The sequence below is a fragment of the Ovis aries genome, chromosome 1 (genome assembly GCF_016772045.2).
Source record: "Ovis aries strain OAR_USU_Benz2616 breed Rambouillet chromosome 1, ARS-UI_Ramb_v3.0, whole genome shotgun sequence".
NCBI lineage: Eukaryota > Metazoa > Chordata > Mammalia > Artiodactyla > Bovidae > Ovis > Ovis aries.
The window spans coordinates 178646862-178660935 of record NC_056054.1 but is presented as its reverse complement, the minus strand read 5'-3'; the positions used below and the strand labels follow the sequence as shown (position 1 = coordinate 178660935).

Below are 14074 nucleotides of genomic sequence, written 5' to 3'. Positions count from 1 at the left end.
TTAACCCTTCACATTGTTCAAGGGTCAGCTGTACAGTACCACATCTTCTCTGTCCATTCATCCACTGAGGGACACTTGTTTCCAAATTTTGGCTATTGAAAATAATGCTGTAACGAGCATGGAGGTGCAAATATCTTTTCAAATTAATGTTTTCATTTTCTTCAGATGTATATCCAGGAGTGTAATTCTTGGATCATATGGTAGTTCTATTTTTAGTTTTTTGAGGAATCAATACTGTTTTCTTTAGGGACTGCACCAATTTACATTCCTACCAACAGTACACAAGGATTCCCTTTTCTCTATATTCATGCCAATACTTATGTCTTATCTTTTTGATAACAGCACTCTAACAGGTGTGAGGTGATATCTCGTTGTGGTTTTGATTTGGATTTCCACGATGATTAGTGATGTTGAGGATCATTTCATGCACCTGTTAGCTATCTGTATGTCTTTGGAAAAATGTCTATTCAGTTCCTGTGTTTATTTTTTAATCCTTTTTTTTTTTTTACCATTGAGTTGTATGAGTTCTTTATATATTTTGGATATTAACCCCTATTAGATATATGACTTGCAAATATCTTCTTCCATTGATTAGGCTGACTTTTCATTTTGTTGATAATTTTCTTTGCTGTGAAGAAACTTTTAGTTTAATATAGTCCCACTTACTTTTGGAGTCAGATCCAAATACTCACAACTTAAAAGTGATGTCAAAGAGCTTACAGCATCTTTTCTTCTAGGAATTTTATGGTTTCATGTCTTACATTCAAGTACTTTTCCATTTTGAGTTAATTTTCATGTATGGCGTAAGATAGTAACCTAGTTTCATTCTTTTGCATGTGGTTGTCCAATTTTTCCAGCATCATTTATTGAAGAGACTGTCCTTTCCCCATTGTATATTCTTGACTCCTTTGAAAGTTAACCACTCATATTGCATGGGTTCATTTCTGAGATCTCTGTTCTGTTCCACTGACCTATATATCTGTTTTTATGCCAATACCATACTGTTTCATTACTACAGCTTTTGTGACACAGTTTGAAATCAGGAAGTGTGATACCTCCAGCTTTGTTCTTTCTTAAGATTGCTTTGGCTATCCAGGGTCACATGTGGTTCCACATAGTTTTTCAGACTATTCTATTTCTGTGAAAAATGCCATTGGAATATCTTCTATTTTGCTTTTTATTTCCCAGACTAAAATTCTGATCTCTTTAATTTGTTCTTTTTGTGACAAAGATTAAATTACCATGACAATACAGACTTTTCATGATTTTTAAAAAAAAATCACTGTCAGCATTATTGTGTCTATTATTGCTCTGTCTTACTGTATCTATCCATATCTGTTCATCCATTTGTCAGCATGGAAGTGAACACATGGTTTCTTGGGATACACAGACTTTTATGGATGCAGGTATGGTGTATATGGGGGCTTCCCTGGTGGCTCAGAGGTTAAAGTGTCTGCCTCCAATGTGGGAGACTGGGTTTAATCCCTGGGTCGGGAAGATCCCCTGGAGAAGGAAATGGTAACCCACTCCAGTATTCTTGCCTGGAGAATCCCATGGACGGAGAAGCCTGGTAGGCTACAGTCCACAGGGTCGCAAAGAGTCGGACATGGCTGAGCGACCTTCACTCACATGGTGTATATGTATATATTAAACAGGTAAAATATTCTCTGCTGTGTTGCTAATTCTTTTTGATAAAGCTGCCTCCATACTGATTCTCAACTAGAACTGAAGTTACACATGTATGGTTTAAGGAAGAGATACAAGTTGGATAGTCTGCACACTAGCTATGGCACCATGAACTCCTTTGCAACATTTTTGTCAATTCATGATTTTCTTTGTCCTAAGAATCAGTTCTCATTTGCATGAAAACCATAGAAGCAATTATATTGTGCCTACTTATATATTTCTTCCATACAAGTTATAAAAACAGATTGATCCCAGCATCAAACTTTAGGGGCCTTTTGTCAGTTTTACTTCTCTAACTCAGCTGGGGTAGAGTTCAGACATGAAGGGGAGCACTTAAACTTTTGCCAACAGGCTTAAAGGCCAAACCTTGCTGGACTCCATGTCTACCCACACTTCCACCTTTCTCCTACCAGTATCATACAAGAAGAGGAGGAAATAAAACCTGTCTTATTTTATAATAATTATCCTATGACTAGGTCAAATTCCCTTTTGGAGGATGTACTGGGGCTTGGTCAAGCAAATAAAAGCAAGGAGTATAAATAACTCTACTATCTGAATTGGGTTTTGAGAACTACAGTCTGACAACTTCCTGTATGTGGTCACTGTGGTATCCTGAACGTTGAAGTTCTCGAAAGCTGGCACCTCCTGTATGTGTCTCAATTCGTAAGACTTTGAGTACTGTGTGGCTTCTGCAGTACCTTAGTCACTTAGTATGGTGGCACAGTGATTCAAAGGTCATGCAGCAGCAAATGCCAGCCTATCTAAAGAAGGGAACACCTCTAAAAAGTACTGAGAATCTGTTAGTTCAGGTTGTTGGCCTGATCTTGCCATTGACTGACTTTTGGGAAGGAAAGAAGCTAATTTTATTATGTGGCTAATATGTGTACATCAGTTGCAATATATTTTATTTAATCCTTCTAACCATCACATTTTTCCTCAAAAAATGAAATAAGTTGCTTTAAAAGCTATTTCCAAGAAGCAGAGGAACCATGCAAAACCATGGTTGTCTGACCCTTGAGGTCCATGCTCTTTCTATACCAGCAAATGCTTCTCTGAAATTCCCTTCACTTCTCTGACCTGTAATGTATCTGTGAAACAAAGATGCTTACTTTGTGGATCAATTAAGTATTTAGAATGATCTAGTGACATAACCTCCCCCAAGACCATCTGTTTTCAGATGGCTCTAGTTGTTCTTAATGTCAAGCCACAATAGGACTTGACTGAACTGACAGTATACAGCTTAAAGCAGTGTGAGACTACTGTTTGATCACTCCCTTGTTTTCAACACTATAATTCTAACACTGTAGCTCAAGACAACCTTATCAGTTTTTCCCCAGCCTCATTATATTATTCAACTCAGCCTACAGTCAACTTTTTTTTTTCCCAATAAATGCAGCTGTTAGGCCATAATTTGCCCATCTTGTGTTTATTGTACCTTTTTAGCTGAAGTCTCATTTCCTTGTTATTAAAAACATTTAAAAGAAAGCAATTATTTTTCTGAGACAATGCTCAGGGCTCTAAGAAGAAACAGGATTTCATTCCTGCCCATAGGAGTTTCCACTGTATCTATCAGACACAGACAAATGAACAGGATAAATACTTAAATGTAAGTCAAGGGGGAAAAGCATTTTGTAGAAATGAATGAAGACAGAATGTGACTGCATATTCATACAGACAATTGTGATCTGGATCGGTAGGAACTAGAATGACTGCTTAGAGGACAGTTTCATGTAATTTCTTATAGGAACTATCATAGTGCCTTCCACAAAGAAGTCAGAGTCAGAAAATCACACAGGAGTGGCACTGTATTTCTGCTATAATACAGGTTACTTACTGTATCCAAAGTGTACACTGAAAGTAAAAATTCATGTTTCATTGCTAAACCACATCTGACAAAAATTGCTGGCTCAGGAAATAACCATCCTGTCTGCTACCAATGCTTAATTCTAGCTTATATGAAGCATTTCTTCCTTACATATGGTCCTTTAAAAGGAAAATTCTTATCCTTTACAGCTTGATGTGGTCTAGGGTTGAAATAGGCTGAAGTAGAAAGATCATGAAGATACTACAGGGAAGATTCATCAAGAATCTGCAGACAGAAGAAAGAATAGAGGGGAGGGAAAAAAAGTGTTGATAAAATAAAAGCCAATAAATTATGGCTAAGTGCCATAATTAGAGTCTTCCAAACTCCCCTAATCTTAAAAGGATACCTCAATTTCAGAAACACCGATTTAATGCTAAAGGTTGTTATCACATAAAGTTATATGTTAGTACATAAAGACAATTCAACTCTTACCTTACAGGGAACAACTGAGGAAAACATCCTTGTGTTTTAGTGTCAACAAATTTCTGGATCTGAAGCACTTGTTTTAAAAGATGTCCCTTGGAAGATTTGTCAATTTTTGTTAATACCATCTGTAGGAAAACAAATATTTAAGCATTAGAAATAAGGTACAGTTGACCCTTGAGCAACATGGGATTAAACTGCAAAGGTGCACTTATATGCAGATATTTTCAACAGTAAATACCACAATATTACATGATCTGTGGTTGATTAAATCTATGGATGGAACTGCCAATATGGAGGAACCATCAATGGAGAAGAACCTTGAATAGGAAGGACTCGCTGTAAGTTAAACTTGGATTCGCGACTGAAAGGACGGTGGGCGCCCCTAACTCCTATACTGTTCAAGGGTCAACTCTTATTTCTTAATATACAGTTTTATACATTTTAGTTACAAAATTTCAATAACAACTAGGTGACCTATGCAAGTTTCTTAATCTCTCTGTACTTGTTTCCTCATCTATAAAATAAAAGCAATACCTTCTAAAGGAGCTGCTGTAAAGATTAAATAAATTAATATATGCAATACATAAAGCATACACTGTGTGTTTGCTGTTTAACCACAGAGGGCCATAATATCTTGGATTCAAGACCAGTGAAAAGAACCCTAGGGCCATACTTGCCATTGCTAGACACCAAATGTTTCATGTGATCACTATTTATTTTGTGGTCTAAGACACAGAAGTATTATTAGGTTGATACACATAAAACTGCTGATTTATAATCATTTTTAAAATCCTGAATTGTTCTACCTTATATGTTAAATTTAAAGGAAAAATTACAAATCAGGCTATTGGTAGGTTGTAGCCACTGTAGTTATATTCCAACTTAAACAAAGTTATACTCCAAGTAACCCTAGAATTTACTAGGGTTAACAGCAAATATAATACTTTAAGTAATTTACTTACTCAAAGACAATTATATACTAGAAAAAGGTCAAGGCGTGATGATTACAAAATTAATTAAAAAGTAAAAACCTAAAAAAAAAAAAAAAAAAAAGTAAAAACCTTGATGTATTTTTCAGAAGTTTTCCTAGGAAAATTCTATAAAATTAAATTTCTTGACTAATCATTTATGCTTTTCAGTTATAAAAATATATAAATGATTAAAATAAAATATAATGATTATAAATAAACTGTACAGCATAAAAAATATTAATGGCAGAAGGAGTGAGAAGCAGAAAGTCTTTCTTCATAAAGAGAAATACGCTGATACCTAATTCCTCCATCACAACTTCTTTTACAAAGAAAAAGGCTAATATTTTCTTAAAGTTAAAACTGAGGAAAATATATGATTTCACAAAATGATACCTATGATATCAAATTAGGAGTGAATTATCAAATTATCAATAAAACTGTTTGGGGAAAATTTGGGCTTTTTTTTTTTTTTTTTTGCTATATAGACTATGTTTATCAATTCTTTGGCTCCTCATAACTGTAAATTATCTCTAATGTTTCAAAGGGCATTTGCAAACCCCAAGAATTCCATGACTCCACGAATACAAACAGCTTTTTGACTAGTAACATGGTTTGATTTGCATTAAACTGCAAAACCACTACATTTTAGTGGTTTTCTGACATTTTTTGAAACCAAATTATAGTCAAGTTCCTCAGAGAGGAACTTGAAGATTGCCATTTAATCTGAAAAACATACAGAGCAAAATTGGTAGGATACCAACCTAGCAATCTGTATTCTATTCTAGGGTAAACAACAGAAAGAACTGGTAATATATTCTCATAAGAAATTTTCTTTTCCTTAAGAATATAAACATCCTACCTTTGTGTGCTGGAGCCTACTAAATTTTTGTGATGTTCTTAAATTCCAAATTAGTTTAGCAAATTTTTCAGTTGTAGTTTCATTTATATTCTGATAAGTACTATCTGTCAAGCTGCTGTTAAAGAGCTACTAAGGAGTTTTAGCAAATATTTATAGTCATTTAAAAAAGAAAAAACAGTGCTCGCTTCAGCAGCACATATACTAAAATTGGAACAATACAGAGAAGATTAGCGTGGCCCCTGCACAAGGATGACACGCAAATTCGTGAAGCGGTCCATATTTTTCATGTCAATGTATGGCAAAACCAATACAGTATTGTGAAGTAAAAATAAAAATTTAAATAAACTAATAAAAATTTAAATAAACTAAAAAAAATAAATAAATAAAAAACAAAAAACAAAACAAAACAAGGAAAAGCATTTATAATCACTAGATGAATAGAAAACTTTGACTATAATTTTGAGAATTTAAAAGCTAGGAGAAGGAAAGGGAATAAAAGTACCACAGAACTTATTTTAATATTAATGGCTAATAATTGAAAAGACATTTTAAAAGGTACTCTTTTAACTTTTGAGGAGGAGACCTACTCATTTATTAAACAGACAGACACACAGGGAACTCATATTTCTGAGTGCAACCATGAGTCAAAAGAAATACTTACCACATAAGGTAATGCAAATTCTTCACACATTTCTATGGCAATACTGTCTGCTTTTTGAATTCCAACAACACTATCCACTAATAAAAATGTTCTCATCAAACTGTAGGAATGCAGAAATGAAGATTAACAGCAAAGAAAAATATACTTATTCATTTCCCCCATCCTAACCTTCACTATACTAAGAAATTGTCTTTTGAAAAATTATCAGATCAAAATTTAAAAATTTCTTTAGGCAAAAGGAATTCTCAATTTACCATGAAGTCCATCCTAGTTCCAACAGGTCTCAGTGTTGGTTATGTTCAATAGCCAGATTCATTAATATTATTTCAATAGCATATATAGAACATATGACTATAAGTTACCATAAAAGTGTCTAAGTCTTCAAATATTACTTTAAGACTAGCAGATAACAAAACCAAACACATTGTATTTTGTATTTTCTTGTGTAAGTATTTTATCTTAGCTTCTTTGTAAAGATACAACAAGCAAATTACTTATAAACATTTTTTTATACTTCAAAAGTTTAACATTAATTTTTCCATATATTCTGCAATGCTTGAAACATAGACCTGCTACCTGGCTACTACCTATGGAGACAAATAAAAGTAGTATTTATCAAGGCTGTGATGTCAGAAGTATTTTAAGAATAACCAGAATTTACTGACGTTTATTTAAATCTGGTAAACACCACATTAACCAACAAATTTCATTTTTAAAAATAGCCAGCTAAGAGTTTGGTATAAAAAATTAATGAAGTCTGCTGATGTACTACTTATAGTCTCAATAGAGGAAAACAACTGAATTTAAGTTTAACCTAATTTACAGGAAAAAAAACTAAGCAGACAGTATATACCTTCCTCTGAAACAGTTCAGAATATTATGAGAATAAAGTACACTTTCTAGAAAAGTTATTTGATAAAACTGAAGGGTTCATCATGTGTAGAATGTTCTATTCATGAAAACATGTTTAGGGGTTAAATATAACAATTATAAGAAAAAAAAGCTTCTTACTTCTTTCGTTCTTTTAGGTAGGTTTCTACCATGTCAACGAAATCTTCAGGTGCTCTATAGCCATAACCTGGCATGTCCACCAATGTAAAGTGTTTTCCGACTTTGTAAAAATTAATTTTCTTTGTATGGCCCTGATAAAGTAGATGTAAAAATAAGTTTCTTAAAATATGTCCTTTGTATATTTCCTGACTCAAAATATTCTCTGTTCAATCAATAATTACTTATTGAAAGCATAAAAGTATTCTGTATATAACCCTATGCAGATGACGATACAGGAAAAACGAACAGAAGAGAAGCGGCTGGATATAAGCTCAGATGATCCTACTTCCTCCTTCCAATTCATTTTTCTTTAAAGAGAATCTGTATGATTTAAGAACTTCAAATCCATATTAGAAATACGCAGGCAAAGCATTTTCAAGTTTTCCTACTTCATTAGTTCTCTCTTAGTGAGAGAACTGGTCTAAATAGTATGGCTGCATTAGTCGATATTCTCTGATGAAAAATATATTTCCACTTTAAAGAATTATCTCCACTTTAAATGAATTATGGCACAAACAGGATAAATTAAATGCTTACTGTCAGTCATACAAGTTTTCATAAACACCAGATGCAAAGTTTGATACTGTAGCTAGACTATTACTTGCCTTAAATCAATAGGCGTGTTTTATTAGATGGGTTTGGTGCTTTCATTAAGCCATTTTTTTAAAAAGCATGTACAACTGTAAAGTACCTGTGCAACTACAATTAATGCAAAGATGATCAAAATAGTTTATGTATGTGGTTTTCTGTCCACAGACATTTATTAATCAGAAAAGGAAAAATTATGACAAACAATTTTAAGTCAATTGTTCAGAACTCAGGAAGGTTTTATAAATGATGCTTAGGTTCCCAGGCAACTTATGTGTCTATCTATAGGAAAAAAACTTTAGAATTACAGATTAGAAATGTCAAGAATATAATTCTTCCATTGTCTTCTCACAGCAGAAAGGAAACACCCTACCTAGAAGTCAGAGTTGAACTCCGACGTTTGATGAGGCAGGGCACAAAGGAATAAGGATAGAAGGGTTAACAAATGACTACAATCATCAGGGGTAGTATCAGGGAACCAACTATGTGAAGAAACTGGGAGCAAGAAAACATTAGTGAAGCCTCAGGGAAGGGTTCTATTGTAAGGAAATAGGGGCAGTGAGCCCTGGGTTGTTAGGAACATTTTGCCAAGGATAGATAATAAGGTGAGGGGAACTGGGGTGGGGAGAGGGTTCCTTAAATATTGGTAGAGTCTGTATTATGGAAAAGGAAGCAGAGGAAATGAGAAAATGACAAAAAGCTATTACAGCAGACTGACTGGGATATTAAGCACGTCAATTTGGCCCTGGGTAAACTGGGAAGTGCCTGAATCGTGTATATATATATATATATATATATATATATGAATCATATATATATATATATGAGTTAGCTAGGTATGAAAGATTATAGGAGGAAAAAAATACACTTAAAGCTGTTTCCTTCAAAAATCAATGTAGAACTAGATGAGCATTCTCATAGAAGCAAATACAGAATGACAATGGAATAACTCTTGAGAAAAGACTGGACCAAGGAAAATTTCTTCAACATACTGGCCAGGTTACTAAAATAACTTCTGTTTTCTTCAGAGAAATAAACAGGCATTAATGAAATGTCTTACATTAGCACTTGTTTGAAAGAAATCACTTTTCTAGGAACTTAGCAATTATGGTTTCTAACTGCCCCCCCCCCCCGCAATATTTATTCTTCATCTTAGTCAATTCAGAAGTAGTTCAGATATGTTTTAAATTTTGACATACCGGTTTTTTGGAGACTCTAACTTCAACCTCTGGGGCAAGTGAAAACAAGGCCTTTATTAGAGAGGATTTTCCAACATTGCTTCTGCCTATAAAACATACCTTATACAAGCAAAAAGAAAATAATTGAGTACTAGTTTATATATATATATACATATACATATATATAAAATCATATATTGTATTGGGTTGGCCAAAAAGTTCATTTGGGTTTTACTGTACCAGCTTACAGAAAAACCCAAATGAACTTTTTGGCCAACACACTATTAGCTGTAAATATCTGTAAATACTATTCAGTCTTGATTAACAATAAAAAAGTAGCTTATGGTTAGTCAACCTTCAAATTCTAATATAGAGTTGTTATATATTAAATGATTTTAATGTGGCAGGTACGGTTTTAAAAGCACTTGTTATTTTCTTATTTACTCTTTACAATATCCCTATGAGACAGATAACATTATAAACTAAAAGTTTTCTCACTTTACAGGTGATAAAACCAGAGGCAAAGAGAGGCTCAATATCCAGCCCCAAATTATACAGCTAGAAAGTGAAGAAGCTGGAAACTGAACTCTAGACATCTATATCTGTACCTGTGCTTTTAATTACATATGTCACTCAAGAACATCTGCAACATTTATTAAGAATTCCATATTTTCAAAGCTTTTTGAAGTTAACAATTACATGCGTTTCAACAAAACTGACTCTAAAGTCACTCCTGTTTGAAACCACATTTCCCCACAAACTCTCAAAGTACACTATTACAACATTATAATTATTTCTTTCTCTTGACCTTTCTTGTTCCATTTAAGCTTTTCTCCTTTAGTGTGAATGCAGAAAGCAACAAAATATTTCTGAGACTAACCATTAATACACATGGCAATCAGTGCTTCTAAATGAGGGCGGTAGCGCCCCCTGGGGGTGTTTTTGAAATTTGTAAGGCCATTTTTTATGATTAATAAGAGGGCATTTTTGGTTATTAATATAACTGGGTGGCATTTAGTGAGCAGGAGCCAGTAGTGCTATATATTTTGCAAAACTGTGATCAGTCCTTCAAAATAAACTGATTTGGATGCTGTATAAATTTCAAATGTCCTACCAGATTAAATCAAATAATATAGATTTAAAAAACTAAATTAAAAAGAAATTACACAAAAGTCCAGAATTTAAAAATGGAAAAGCAATGCTGTCTCCAAATCATTAAGTGATTTATGTACTCTTAAATTATTGTAGAGTTCGAGTAGAAAAGTTCCAGCGCAATGGTGCCATTATCACCAATAATGGAGGTCTGAGAAAGAGAAAGGAATACCAGACCACCACTTGACCTCTCTCTTGAGAAACCTGTATGCAGGTCAGGAAGCAACAGTTAGAACTGGACATGGAACAACAGACTGGTTCCAAATAGGAAAAGGAGTACGTCAAAGCTGTATATTGTCACTCTACTTATTTAACTCATATGCAGAGTACATCATGAGAAACGCTGGGCTGGAAGAAGCACAAGCTGGAATCAGGACTGCCAGGAGAAATATCAATCACCTCAGATATGCAGATGACACCACCCTTATGGCAGAAAGTGAAGAGGAACTAAAAAACCTCTTGATGAAAGTGAAAGAGGAGAGTGAAAAAGTTGGCTTAAAGCTCAACATTCAGAAAACAAAGATCGTGGCATCTGGTCCCATCACTTCATGGGAAATTGATGGGGAAACAGGCTCCAAAATCACTGCAGATGGTGACTGCAGCCATGAAATTAAAAGATGCTTACTCCTTGGAAGAAAAGTATGACCAACCTAGACAGCATATTGAAAAGCAAACTTTGCCAACAAAGATCCGTTTAGTCAAGGCTATGGTTTTTCCAGTGGTCATGTATGGATGCGAGAGTTGGACTGTGATGAAAGCTGAGTGCTGAAGAATTGATTCTTTTGAACTGTGGTGTTGGAGAAGACTCTTGAGAGTCCCTTGGACTGCAAGGAGATCCAACCAGTCCATTCTAAAGGAGATCAGTCCTGGGTGTTCTTTGGAAGAAATGATGCTAAAGCTGAAACTCCAGTACTTTGGCCACGTCATGCGAAGAGTTGACTCATTGGAAAAGACTCTGATGCTGGGAGGGATTGGGAGCAGGAGGACAAGGGGACGATGGAGGATGAGATGGCTGGATGGCATCACTGACTCGATGGACGTGAGTTTGAGTGAACTCCGGGAGATGGTGATGGACAGGGAGGCCTGGCGTGCTGCGATTCATGGGGTCGCAAAGAGTCCGACATAACTGAGCGACTAAACTGAGCCTTAACAGAACAAAATATTAAACTGCAGGACATGCATAAAATGGACACTCACTGAATTCCACTGAAGCTGTTTTAGAAAATCTTACAGATTATTGCCATTTATATATGATTTTTTGGCACATGATAGTAAATTCAGATTGAGTGAAAATTATGTATTGATAAGGATCACTTCATTTGTAAAACTACTCAACTTTTTGCATTCTTCACTTTTTCCAGTTTGTCTCGGCATGTTTTCCCTACTTCAATTAAAAACAAAAATGATAAATGTTTTAATCGCCTTCTAAAGTCTTTCATATTCACTACCAAAATAATTGGGCTTCCCTTGTGGCTCAGCTTGTAAAGAATCCGCCTGCAAAGCGGGAGACCTGGGTTCAATCCCTGGGTTGGGAAGATTCCCTGGCGAAGGGAATGGCTACCTACTCCAGTATTCTGGCCTGGAGAATTCCATGGACTGTATAGTCCATGGTGTCACAAAGAGTCGGACACGACTGAGTGACTGTCACTCACTTATTCACCAAAATAATTAAACCCACATCTGCTTACTTTGTTACAATAATGATATCGCGTCCATACAAAGCTAGTAAATCTCTCTCGTGTGCTGATAATGCAGGCAGGCATGCTAAGTTGCTTCAGTCGTGTCCGACTCTGTGTGACCCTATGGACTTCAGCCTGTCAGGCTCCTCTGTCCAAGGGATTCTCCAGGCATGAATACTGTAGTGGGCTGCCATGCCCTCCGCCACGGGATCTTCCCGACCCAGGGATCGAACCTGTGTCTTTTATGTCTACCTGCATCGGCAGGAGGGTTCTTTACCACTAGCATCGCTAGTTGATAATAGGTTACAGCAAAATCATGGCCCAAGCCCTCAGTACTCTCAGGCAGCTGCGGCGCTCACCTCCGGGCGGCGAAGGTCCGGGGCGTGGTCGAGACGCACCGCCGAGGTGAGGTACTCGATGCGGTTTCGGGCGGAGGCCGTGAAGAAGCTCTCCGCCCGCGCGATGTCCTCCAGGCTCGGGTGGAAGATATTCAGGTGAAGGTCTGGCCTCGAGCCCGGGACGAAATGCCCATGGAGTTCTTGCAGCGGGAAGACCAGCTTCGTCAGCTGCTTGCTCGGCAGCCGTAGAACCTCCGTGAAGGCCTGGAACGCGCTGTAAGCTCGTCTTCCGCTCCCCAACTCTGGTCCCATCCCAAACAGCCTGCCCACGCACGGCCGCAGCCGGTGCGCTGCCATTTTCGTCTTTTAGACCTCCCACCTCGGGCCCTCAATCCCAAGATCTGAAATGCGCGTGCGTGACCCGGCTCCCGCTAAGCCTGCTGGGAATTGTAGTTTCCAATGGCCTCTTTGGTTCCCGCAGAGACTCTGTGTTCCAAGAGCTGGAGACAGGTGTTACCCGCAAGGGGGGGAAAAGTTGTTGGATGCTTTTCACATCCTGGCCCTGACAACTGTGCCTTTGACATGTATGTCGCTTTGCGGGAGGTTGTTTAACTGTTTTTCAGAGCTGAAAAAAACATATCTAGCTGTGTGAGCCCTGAGGCTCAAGTGAAGAAGAAAACGTGCGAAGCTCTGGTGGATTTCAGGGCGGTTTACTCTTCACACTTTCTGGTTGTTGCAAAAACACTTGCGCAGAAATGAAAAGGGCGGGTGAGAAATGTCGTTCAAAAAGCACCTGGTTTTCAGGGTGCAGACAGTTCGTACTTCATTCCGCCTTCTCTAGAGCTGCAGGAAATGTCATTAAAATTTAGAGACTTCTTACAGAGTAAAAGAAAACCAAACCAAACCAAACAGTTTACACAGGTGTTCAAGAGTTGTTTCATTGAATTTATGTAACGACATCTTATTTCAGAAGTTTCTTAAAGCCATTCAAACTCATCAGTGCTGGAATGGGAGACAGAGCGATCGTGATAAAATGACTATCTGAAAGATATTTCTACCTAAAAGACAATGGGTCTTCTAAAACCTTAGCAGCAAACAGCGTAGCAAGGTTAGCTCATGATCTCCTGAGTGATTCCTCAGGTTTGTTCATTGACTATTCAGGGCAGTTCTTGAGTTAATGTCACACAAAAATTAGTGAACAAGGTCAACAAATTTGACTTTGTTGTTTCAGGCAACAAAGTAGCCTGAAATTGTTGCCCGCCTAATTTTTTGTTGATCTTTGCATTAGGCTTTAAGGCGTGCCTCCATCCCCTAGTCTCACGCCTCCATAAGAAAACACTTTATTGTAAACATCCAGACGTTTTGGATGTATAAGTTACCATGTTTGTAATTTAACTCAAAATACTGTTCTAAAGCCTTAAAATTTTTTAAACAATGTATTAGAAAGTCTTCCTGTATCAATACATACTTAACATAAATGATTGTTTTTAAAGGAGGCATATTATTCCATTTATTTCCCCCATGTCTTATTGATCACTAATTAGATTTTGTTGTTACAACAGTGCTACAATAAGCCCTCATAAAGAGACATTTTTTCACACTTGTGGGAGTAGGACGTATCC

At 36.5% G+C, this 14074-nt stretch overlaps 1 protein-coding gene and 1 non-coding gene across 4 annotated transcripts in view; one reads left to right on the top strand and one right to left on the bottom strand.

The window, feature by feature from the left end:
• Positions 1 to 12820, bottom strand: part of GTPBP8 (GTP binding protein 8 (putative)) — a 50684-nt gene extending 37864 nt beyond the window's left edge. For 2 of the 3 annotated variants that reach the window (XM_042231401.2, XM_027979963.3), the window contains exons 1-5: positions 12474 to 12820; positions 9305 to 9403; positions 7479 to 7609; positions 6468 to 6567; positions 3983 to 4101 (exon numbers count right to left, since the gene is read on the bottom strand). In XM_042231401.2, coding sequence (XP_042087335.1) covers positions 3983 to 4101; positions 6468 to 6567; positions 7479 to 7609; positions 9305 to 9403; positions 12474 to 12809 — 785 coding nt within the window. In that variant the 5' untranslated portion in view covers positions 12810 to 12820. Of the gene's footprint in view, positions 1 to 450; positions 3776 to 3982; positions 4102 to 6467; positions 6568 to 7478; positions 7610 to 9304; positions 9404 to 12473 lie in introns of those variants that run through there. The other variant, XM_027979968.3, reaches the window with a different exon arrangement.
• On the top strand, positions 5984 to 6090 carry LOC114111025 (U6 spliceosomal RNA). The gene has a single exon (XR_003587151.2). It is a non-coding gene; the product is annotated as a U6 spliceosomal RNA (small nuclear RNA).
• Positions 12821 to 14074: the final 1254 nt, after the last annotated feature.